This window comes from Indicator indicator, chromosome 3 (genome assembly GCF_027791375.1).
Source record: "Indicator indicator isolate 239-I01 chromosome 3, UM_Iind_1.1, whole genome shotgun sequence".
Taxonomy (NCBI): domain Eukaryota; kingdom Metazoa; phylum Chordata; class Aves; order Piciformes; family Indicatoridae; genus Indicator; species Indicator indicator.
In genome coordinates this window covers 50767311-50779118 of record NC_072012.1, presented here as the reverse complement: position 1 = coordinate 50779118, position 11808 = coordinate 50767311, and the positions used below count along the sequence as shown (strand labels likewise).

The 11808-nt window shown below is 44.2% G+C and overlaps 1 protein-coding gene across 1 annotated transcript in view; it reads right to left on the bottom strand.

Moving 5' to 3' along the window:
• Positions 1-4827: 4827 nt before the first annotated feature.
• Positions 4828-11808, bottom strand: part of TRHDE (thyrotropin releasing hormone degrading enzyme) — a 287610-nt gene continuing 280629 nt past the window's right edge. Inside the window, exons 18-19 of the mRNA XM_054399685.1 lie at positions 6770-6851; positions 4828-4971 (exon numbers count right to left, since the gene is read on the bottom strand). Coding sequence (XP_054255660.1) covers positions 4828-4971; positions 6770-6851 — 226 coding nt within the window. The remainder of the gene's footprint in view (positions 4972-6769; positions 6852-11808) is intronic.

Genomic DNA, 11808 nt, shown 5'->3' with positions numbered 1-11808 from the left:
GAACAAATCAGTTTGGCTGACTGGTTGGTTGGTTGGTTTGGGCCATTTGAAATGACTTCTGAAGAACTTACATTTTAATATTCTAGACCTTCACAGAGGTTTCAATAGCTGGGGTGACCAGAGCCAACATACTCAGGTTTTGCTGTGCAGGGCTGGCTGCCTATGTTTCTTGCTATCACAAGGCAATAACACTGACCTCTGAACATCACCCACACATCAGAAGAGGCAAAAGAAGCCTCTGTCTCTCCCCTGAGGGAGGCTGAGGGGAATTTTGATGAGGCATCTCTGCACTTCAGTGCTTCCCAGCTGCCTCTCTCACCCTGGTAGGTTGGCAGCAGGAGTTTTCAAACTGCTCCATCCCAAACTGGGCAAGCAGCTGCTATTCAGATGAGGCTGCTCAGAAGCAGGATTAGCCCTTTACACCCCCTTTATGCTCACACTGACACTGTGGTTACAAACCCTGCTTAGTTTAGGCAGCCTGGTATGGTGGAGTACTCTTAAGAGGCATGGTGGCAGGTTGGTTCTAGACAGTTTCCAAAGCCACATCCCTTCTCCCCAGAGAGAAAGCTGCACATTCGACTCACCATCTCTTTGCACTCACTCCAGAATTGACTGTGACCATGTGGAAAACCAGGACCTGATTATGCAGGTGTCTAAACAAAGGCAGCCTCAGCCACAAACACTGGCTTCACTTTCTTCCATCCAAATGATCAGACTTGATGACAGTTTAGGGGAAGGATTTTTCACATGACTATATGTACATATATTCATACATACATATATAATGTCTATATATGTGTACATATATATATATAGACAATCTATGTATATACATAGATATACAATATATAGACAATGTGCCACATATCTGTATCTATATGTATATATAAATTCCTTTTTTGATTCTTTCCTAATAAGACTTTAATTGTATGGTTGACAATACCTCTGCTGTGAAAGCAGCCTCCTCCATCACTGGAGATATTTCCTTGCACACTACAAAGCTCAGTGAAATATCCACAAAAGCTACACAAAAGCCCTCTTCAGTTTCCAACCCAGCATCAGAACTCTTGTTATATACACTGAAGAGATAATTAAAGGGCGTAAATTTGGAGGTACTTGAGGACAGATGAAGTTTTTTCATCCAAATCAATGTCCAAGTACATCCAGCAATAGCAGAGGTGACATTTAATTTCAGAAGAGAGTTTCCACATTGCTCTGCCCTGGTCACAATCAGCAGCTACTCTCGTTTGGAACAAATATTAGCAGCAAATATCAGCTCTGCCAGCTGCAAAGCAACAGGCTGAAACTTTTGCCCTGGACAGTGTGGTTTTTACAACAGGTGTACTGCTATGCTGGCATAAAATCCTGATTATTCATGTGTCTTCCTACATGGCTTAATAAGCCACAACAACTGTGAAAGATCCCCAGTCATATATGGCCTCATCAAATCTCTATAAAATGATGCCTAGGGCCTGGGGGAGGTCTGTGTCCACACTGGATCCACATTTTGCAGCATCTCCTCTCATGAGAAAGAACAAAATGAAATCATGGATTCCAAACTAATGACAGGTCTGGATTCCAGGCTTCCTAACCACAATCAGGACTACAAAAAGGAGGCCTAACTTTACATAAGGACACAGCAAGAAGAGGACTGGTAAATTAGAAAGAAAATCAGCAAGATAAAGAGGCCTTTCTAAACAGATTGTATTCAAGTTTTCCACAAGGTATCAACTGTTCTTTAACACACAGCAGTGTGGAAGGTATTAAAAAAACAGTTTCTGAAGACATATAATTAAATCCAATGGGGGTGAAACACTGTAGCAAAAAAGTTATAGTTTTGTTGCATTTAATCCATTTCAATTTAATCCTGATTGGATGAGAAACAGCAAAGTACAAAAGACAAAACTAGAAGAATGGGGAGTTGTAATGGCAAGGTCACAGAATCACACACAGAATCACCCAGGTTGGAAGAGACCTCCAAGATCATCAAGACCAACCCATCACCCAGCTCAGCCTTAGCTACAGCAGCAGTACCAACATGACTGGAATACAACAACTCTTAAGTGATACAGCAACAGGTCTGTGTAAGAGATACATTTAGAGCTTGATAAGTGTTGCAGACCATTTGTCAAGGCCACTAAAACATTAACTTACATCCAACAGCAGCTAAATGTGCCAGAACTTCAAATGAGCAACACCAGAACTCCTGTGCACTGTGCGGAGCACATGGGTGGAAATAAACTTTTGACCTTGGAACAGATTGTTAGCCTGCCCTTTATCAGTGGAAAGACCAGAAACTTCTGATTGCTGGAGATATGTGGCTGAATCTCTGGTGCTGAAAGAGGAAAGCCAACAAAGCCAATCCTGACTGAAACTGCAAAGGGCCAGACCATTACACACACTTCTCTCTTAAATCCTCAAAGCAAGTCACAGTTCAGAGCTTGGTTTTCTGCACACTCTTTGGATATCTTAATTTTGGCCTCTGTTACAGGGTAGTGATTATATTAACTAAGATTTGGCTTGCTTCTCTGTAGTAACAGATCTACATGTGGCTTTGCTCAGGAGAAATCAGAAATGTGAGGCTGCAGCCTGGCATTGAGGTTGAGTTTGGTCAACCACACAAAATAACACTTTGCACTTTTAAATGCCTTTCATCAGAGGGTATTCAAGTGCTTTGCTAACATTAGTCAAGCCTCACAACACCCCTGTGAGGTAGGTAAAAGACATAGGAGGAGGATTTCACTCTGCTTTGGATATGATAATGTCTCTGGGCATTAGGCTCAGTAGCACTGCAATGTAGCAGCAGGGTTTAGGATTTACTATAAGGCAAAGTTAGCAGCACAAGAGCACAGGATTCCCTCTTCTTTTGTTCACATGTGGTCAAGCTAACATATGGTGCTGCACAGCACCAAACAGTGGAGCAAATTCCCACACAAGGTGTACCCAAGTCCAAAGCAGCAGCCTCTGCACAGGGAAAGACACAAAAGGACTGGGTCAAGATGGGTACGACAGCTTAGTTATGGGACGGGTCTGCCAGTTCTTGAGAAGCAGAGTTCCATGGGAATGAGAGCCCAGAGAAGGACATCTCCACACAGCTCTGGTAACACCTGAACATCCTTAGTGTTTCTTTCTTTTTGCACTATCCTTTCAATGCACAACTGCTGGGGATAAGCAACCACAGCTGTAAACTCTGTTGGCAACTGCCACACCTTGTGAAGGAAACAGGAAGATCGAGTGGCTGCTCTCTGCTTTGGCTGGCCACATGTTCCAGTGCACAGGGCCATAAACGTGGTCAGATGGCTGTCACAGGCTGGGATGAGATAAAGAATTACAGACATACATCTACAGTCCTCCTCTGGAGCTGCTGCAACCTATCTCCTCCAAAACTTTGCAGTTTTGTGGAGTTTTTTCTGCAGAGCGTAGACACAGGAGAGTATTTGGTCCCTACCACTTTTACCCTCAGCAGTTAGCACCAACAGTGCACATTCACTGTACAGGCAGCAGTTCCCCTGTGTCACTGATGTTTCAGATTAAGGATTGAGAAAAAAAGAAACAAAATACATGGTTAAGAAAAATGTCACTCATCTACAACAACATAAGGGAAATACAAGGAAACCGAAAGAGTGTTGGACATCAGCCAGTACAACTCACCACTCACACCCTCCCTTTTCCCCTAGTTCACTTTTCTAGGCTGACATCATTGGTCCATCCCATGTTTGCAAGAGCACATCCCATATTTGCAAGGTATTGTCCACACAGAGATTGTGACCTGCCTAACACACTCAGTTGCTACAAGGGCTGGTCTGCCATATGCAAGACAGCTCTCTCAGGTCACTGCAGGCAAGGTGTTAACCCTTTTTGCTAGTTTCCATCTGAATTGTCTGCTTATTTGTAATCTTTGTGCACCATTTAGCTGCATCATTTACTGCTGCACAGGTTAGGTGACCTGTGGTGAGCATCACTGCCCTGTCAAGTAGCCAGGGAGAGGTGGTTCATGGATTCCCTGCAACCGATGCAGAGTTCCCCTCCAACCACTGCCTGTGTTCACAGCTAGAGCTACACTGCTCCACAGATCAGGAGTGAATAAATACCTCTGATAACAATGCATGGATGATGTCCTTCTTGGTTTCTCCCTCTCTACCCCCTCACTCACCCCTTTGTCTTTCTCCTCTCTCTGTTCCACTTATCTAAATGTGGGAATATGGAGACTGCAGACAAAACTAGAAACTCAAAACACCAGCTGGCATCTTTGCAAGCATTAAGAGACAGTCTGAGTGTCAGACTAATGGGAAGCTAGGGGGAGAGAGTAGTTGACTTTACATTTCATCCTGCCCCAAGCTGGAAGCCTTCTGCAGTTCTTCCTCCTGGCTTTCAGGTTGTTCACTGCAACGTTGATTGTCATAGGTAGTCTTTGTGCTTCGTATAATGCCCATATCTGATGCAGCTGGAACTCACATACAAATGTGGCTGATATACACAAGCATGCTAGAATACAGGCAGGGACAGCACAAGCATGCACAAAATAGTCTTTGAAGGGTTTTGTTTGTTTGTTTGTTTCTCTTCAACATTTACATGCACCACTTAATATCATGGTTGGCTGTGTACACTGAGGACTGGATTTCACAAGCATTCATGACCTTCTCTTCTGAAAAGCTTCTTGACAGTTTTGCAAGAGTGCAGTGTAAAAAAAAACCAAAAGGAAACCCCCCCCCCCCCTTATCCCTGCAATCCGATCTTGTCTCCATGATTTTCCTCTTGAACACTTCTAAAAATGTCTCCTCCTCCCGTTGCAGAGCATCCTGTTCAATGGCTGGCTGGAAAGACAGATTAATGTGTCAAGGATTTTCTTAGCCACTGGAAGAGTTCTTCCTTATACAGCCTCTGCCACCGCACGTTGGCTTCCACTGTCTCCACAGCACGAGAGAAAGAGGCAGCAGCTCCCCCTTCGTAACTCTTCATGAAGTTCTTCAGCTGCAAATGCAAGTTAACAGGTTAAATGTGCAGGGACTGAGGAAAGTCAACATTTTCACTGCACACAAACAGGGCAGGCATGCAGGGCCAGCTTCCACAGCCACTGCAGAAGCAAACGTAGTATGGTGTAGAAAGATTTAATAGGAACTATAAGGAGAGTAGGCTGCCAATTAGATGTGATGCAACTGCTCCAGATTGCCCTAGAAGATATTGACATGGCAGTGCCAAATCACATCAATATCATTACCTCCTCCTCTCCTGCAGCCCAGCTGCTGCACTGCGTAAAAAGCTCTGCCGCTCTCAACTCTTATTTATTTCTCCCTAAGATTCTAAACTGGGACCACTGGAAGTGCTTCTGACTCAGGTTTAAATGCAAACACCAACAGAAGGCAGCCCTGATGACATTTGGGTTTATCAAGCTTCACAAAAAAATCTATTCATCCTGATTTGCAGAACTCTTTTGGTGATACAACACAGCCAGCTGTTCAGAAAAGGCAGGGAGGGTAAGAGTAGGAAAAGCACAGCACAGTAAGAGGTGGGCACTCACTTGATGGCCTGTGAATGCCTGAAACAGAGCCCTTCCCTTATGGGCAAACTGTGGTCTCCATTCAGCAGACTGAAAGGGCTCCTGCTCTGTTCTTTTGTACACTCAAATTACAGCACTGTCACCTGGGTTATTACAGTTGGTCCACTGGTGTGCTTTCAATTACTGCTCTCTTTAAGTGAGAAGTGCAGGGCTGAGCTGCACAGTAGGCCACTGGTTATGTTGGCTTGTATAAAATTAGGTGGTTTCAGCAACACTTATTCATAACTAGTTAATTTTTGTTTCCTGGCAGCACCAAATTCACCATTGAAACCTAATTTCCAGCAACACCTCTTTGTGCATGGGCTGGAAACTGAAAAGGTTGATCCTGCAAATATCTTGTTCCCATCAAAGTTAAAAGTATGGGAGGGAAAGTATCAAAATCAGACTTCACCTGATCTCTGCCCTTTTTATACTAAAATATTTACAAGGCCTTTTTCTTTTAAGGGAATTATAAACAGGCATCCTGCCAATGCTATCATGGAGGTGGAAACCAAGACTACAGAGTGCTTCCTCGGTGCATGGCAGACACTCAAATTTGGCCAGCATCTTCCTTCCCACTTCGGTAGCTTTGAGGAAACCAGCTGTAGCTCTTCCCTAAATTCCTGTGGCCACTAAACTTGAGTGCAGACAAATGGCTGGGGACAAAACCTGACAGCATAATCAGAGTTCAGTTAATGGTGATCATGCTGCAGGAGCATAATTTGATCCATCTGGGGTGATGTCAAGCTAAGCAGTGTGTAACACAGCCACACAACTCCCTCATCCAGGGTAGATGTTAAACGAAAAGGAGAAATCTTTGCAATCTACATAAGAAGCACTTAGCATTTAGAACAAATTTATTGTCCTGTCCATTTGGCCACAGCTTTTCTTACATAGAAATACTGCAGGCAAAAGTAAAACAGAGTAGGCACTGGCAGCTTCTGCTTTCAGCTCTGGGGTTATCTAGGGCTGTGGATGGCAAGATCCCATCTTTAGCTTCTCAAGCAATAGGCAAGATAAGAATAACAAACCCTCATACCCAGCCAAGCACAGAGAAGTGCCTGCACTACCCACCTCCTGACACCACCCCTACACATGCAGCTGCAGCCCTGACCTCTGACTCCAACTCAGCAGCCAGGGTTCCCAGACAGCTACTGACACCTTAGTGCTCCTGCCCCGCTTCCTGCTTATGATAAACGCAGTCTCAGGTGCCAAAATACATTTAGACCTTACCTCTCTTAGCTCTTCTCCAGTATTGAGGAATTCTGTGACTCCACTGATAAGCTTTGAATTCATAAATAATGCTTCCCCATACCTGCAAGGGCAAAAGGACAATGTATAGAGAGTAAGTGCAAGTGCCAGGCCAGCTGAAAATTAGAAAGTAGTCTTCTGTTCTGGGTATCCAAGGGAAAAGCACTGGAACCAGACATTGTTATTCCAGAGTTTCATGCTAAACACCTGGACAGAGACCTTCTTCTAGGCTGAGGTATTTGTAACTATAGTTGGCTGCTACTTAGCAGAAAGTGCTTAACTGCAGCCACAGGTGAGAGCTCTAGAGGAGGAGAGGACCAAACCACAACCCCAACTCATGCTTAACAAAACAAAAGTTTTCCTGTAGTGACACCAGTCAGCAAAAACTAGAGGCACCAAAGAAGGAGCAGAGGACTAACTATGGAGCATGTTGCCCAGGGAGGTGGTTGAGGTCCCATCCCTGGAGATATTCAAGGTGAGGCTCAACAGGGCTCTGGGCAACCTGATCTAGTTCAGGATCTCCATGCTGACTGCAGAGGGGGTTGAAGGATGAGCTTTGGAGGTCCCTTCCAACCCAGCCCACTCTATGATTCTGAGGAATCCTTCTAGCTGTACCACCCAACTAGACTCTTTTTCTCTAGTGCTGCAGCCTTCTTTGCATTTTGTATTCGTCCACCTCATCTACATTACAAATAGCCTCTTGATAAGTGAACTGAATCAAATCTTCTTGTTCCAGTACCTGATAATTAAAATAAATAATACTGATAGAGAATAATACTGCTAAAATACTCCCCTGGGCTGTGATGTAGCATCTTCAAAGAACCCAACCTGGAATGATAATTTGAAAGCTTAGGCAAGGAATATTTAAAGGGTAGGCTATTCAGCAGTCATCAGCAATGACCTTCCTCAGATAGTTGCTCTGAAATTGGCCATTCAAATCCTGCTGTCCTACTTGCTTTCCCACAGAGTTTTCTTATATGGTCCAGTTGAAGCATCTACATCACTTATAAAATTAACCAGACTGCTTCTGAAGTTTTGCATTTCATGTTGGAACAGTTTGAGTTGGGTTGTTTTGGTTTTGGTTTGGTTTGGTTTGGTTTTCAAAATCTCTAGCATGAAGAATATAATTCCACTGGAAAATGAAAGCAAAACTCTTGTTGAGGTCAGATGGCATTCAGCACAGTGAAGGGCACTTGACAATGTTTATCTTTATCTGTACCTACACCCAAAGCAGTATCTCACTACTCTGAACATGGCTGGGTTTGAGATGGCGAACACAGCTCTCCTGTCAGATGTGTAATACCAACAGACTTCAGTGCAATTCAGTTTGTCTGGGGAAACAATTCCCTTTGTACCCCACTTTTACAAATGGATGTAGAGAAGGCATTCAAAATTAAAGGTGAAATGAACTAACACAGACACAGCTTTTTGTTCTGCCTCTATTAATCCTAAATTAATTACCCACAAATGTTTAGGTACTGGAAACCACAACCATTTTCAAACACACAAAGAAAGCAAAAGGGAGAAGGATATCCCCAGGAAGAGGTCTAGAAAGAGACCAAAGGAAGAGAACTGACTGTTCATAGAATCACAGAATTCTGAAAGGGTTGGAAGGCACCTCAAGGATCATCCAGTTCCAACCCCCCTGCCATGGGCAGGGACACCTCACACTACAGCAGGTTGCTCACAGCCACATCCAGCCTGGCCTTCAAAACCTCCAGGGATGAGGCTTCCACCACCTCCCTGGGCAACCTCTGCCAGTGTCTCACCACCCTCATGGGGAAGAATTTCTTCCTAACATCCAATCTGAATCTACCCACTTCTATTTTTGCTCCATGCCCCCCAGTCCTATCACTCCCTCACACCCTCAGAAGTCCCTCCCCAGCTTTCTTGTAGCCTCCTTCAGATACTGGAAAGCCACAAGAAGGTCTCCTGGGAGCCTTCTCTTCTCCACACTACACAATCCCAACTCTCTCAGTCTGCCTCCGCAGCAGAGCAGCTCCAGCCCTCTGCTCATCTTTGTGGCCCTTCTCTGGACACCTTCCAGCCCCTCCAGATCCTTCTTGTAACAGGGGCTCCAGAACTGAAGGCTGTTTTAGGGCATGTGTACACTGTGCTGCTTGCTACCTTGAGCTTGTGTGAGGGGAAACACACTTAGAGGTATCAAAAATCTCACTCCCTGACCACTAGTAACTGACTTATTCATGGATACTTCAGAAGTACAGCTCCCTTTTCCCCAAACTGCAGTCACATTGACACATCCAGACATTTCTGCCTACTACAGGAAGTATGGATTTCATGCTCCTTTAAGCATGTTTTGGCTTTCTAACAAAGCCCTTTAATATGACAGTCTCAGCCTAGGCTGATAATTGACTGCTTGGAAAACTGGAAGCTCCTTTGATGGGGTCTTTTGACAAGGTCACCAATCCACTTTACAGAAGTGACCTCATAAAAAAGAAACAAAACACCAAAACAACTGCAGAGATTTTCTTTTTCTTGCAGTCTGTACTGTAGCTACAATGCAGCCCAGAAGTAGCAGATTCCCTTCCCCAGCAAATGAATGAACATCTCCTGAATGACCTTCATGAATATCTGTGCTGATTCCTGCCCATTCTGTACACTTGACCAGAAGCCAGCCACTAACAGCAACTTCTGAATGGGCTCTGCTGGCAGCAGTTCTAGCAAAGACAGCTTGCAAAGACACCACCAGTGCAGATGAGCAACACAAGAATAAACAGAAAAGGGGTTTGGTCTTGCAAGTATCCATCTTTAGACCCTTATCAGGAAAGACAACAGCACTGCAGAAGCAGGACCTTAAATGCTTAAGTTCCCTGGAAACATCCTGGAGGCACAGGGTCTCCACCTGCTCCTTTACTTCTGGGGCTGGGAAGCACCAAGGCCTCACATTTGTGCAGGCTTTGTACTGGTGTGAAGTCCCCTGGAGAGGCAGCACAGCTCATTTGCCAATTGCTTCTCATATATTGATCACTTCCCCAATGCTGACAAAAGAGTCAGTGCTGAGAAGGAAAGAATTCTGATTCTGTAATAAATTCAATGGAAAATACCATTGAGATATCACCTCATTATTGTTTCATACCAAGGATTTCAATTTCAAACAAAATTCAATCATTACAATTGTAGAAAACAGATGCCCTGGGCCAGGGTGTACTTGAACTACCATTCCACAATAAAGCTTGTATTTTACCAATGTGCTAGCAACTTCAATCAGAACCCTAGCCTCACATGTCACAGTCTCACAGTACATCAGAGGTTGGAAGGGACCTCAAGAGATCATCAGGTCCAACCCCCCCTGCTAGAGCAGCATCACTTAGGGTAGTCACTGTTACACTGAACATTGAGGGGTAAGGATCAAATTCCACCTCTCCAAGTCTCTCTTTAAAAGGTTTTAATACCCAATTACAAAGCAAAGTATATCACCTAGGTACAGCTTGCATGAGCTATGCCATTCCACTGCACTGCATGCTTTGGTGATTGACAGGAACTCACCTGCATATCCCTTTCAGAAAAATGCAACTGCTACAACCCTTTTGGTGGCCCTGACTTATGTTTGGAGATCAGATTGAATGTAAGTAACATAAAGTCAGTGTTGGGCAAAAAGACAGACTGTTATTGCAGAGAATCACAGAATCAACCAGGCTGGAAAATACCTCAGAGATCATCAAGTCCAACCTATCACCTAATACCTAACACCTCCTGACAACCAAACCATGGCTCCAAGGGCCACATCCAAGCTTTTTTTGAACACCTCCAGGGATGGTGACTCCACCACCTCCCTGGGCAGCACATCCCAATGGCCAATTACTCTTCCTATGAAGAACTTTCTCCTCACCTCGAGCCTAAACTTCCCCTGGTGCAGTTTCCTCCTTCACAAAAAGCAGTAACAGCTTTTTGATGAGACCTTGCTGAGTGTTAGGAGCTTAGGTAACACAGAGATGCATTCCAAGGAAGTGAGAGAAGTAGCACTCAGATTTTACAGAATCACAGAAACATTCAGGTTGGAAAAGCCCCTCATGAGCACCAAGGCCAACCCACAACCCTACTCTACAAGGCTCACCCCTAAACCACAGCCCCAAGCACCACAACCAAACCACCTTCAAACACATCCAGGCTTGGGCACTCCACCTCCTCCCTGCCCACCACATTCCAGTCCCTCACCACTTTTGCCCTCAAAAAATGTTTCCTGCTGTCCAGTCTAAACCTACCCAGTGGCAGCTTGAGGTTGTTCCCTCTTGTTCTATCACTAATTACCTGGGAGAAGTTCATCTATTTAGATTAAAGCACACAAAATTTTGGCACATGGCAGAGTTTTCTAAATCTTGTCCATTTGTCTCCACCACCTAAGCTTGCTTATGTCCAAACTCACAGGTGGTAGCTACGTTGCCAGATGCCAGATGGATGTCCTTGCTAAAGCAGGACACAACTTCTTCATGAGCATTGGTAGCAACACAGATTTTGACATATTTACACCTAAACTCTGTATAAATCCTTGGAGGAACCTGAAAATTTATTTGCTCTCCAGAGCATAACTAACTGCACTGGGGTGCATCCTAGAAATGGAGCTGCTATACACTTGCTGTGTGAAAGTCCAGTTCCTGCAGTAATCATATCAGGAGCAGAGGGTTCTTAATTTTAATACTCTTCAAGCACTCTTAAAGCTTGCTGGAAATTGATTTCAAAAAGTGTGTTCCTGCCGTATAAGCTTCCAAAACCAATTCCAGCTCAAACCTATTTTCCCAGCTGAGTTTCTTCTACAGTCCCAGTATGCTATAAAATATTACCCAAAATAACATAAATAACTTTTTGAATTTTTAGGATGATTGCACAAGCCTCTGAGTTTCCCTGACTCTTCTTTTGATGTCCTGAAACCTACAGTAACTTTGTACCTGTATTGATCAGGCACTGGGATTTAGTTGCTTAAATACAGCATCTTCAATATTTCAAGTGTTCTGTGGTACAGTAGATGACTCCTCACAAGATCAAAATGGAACAGATCTCCAATA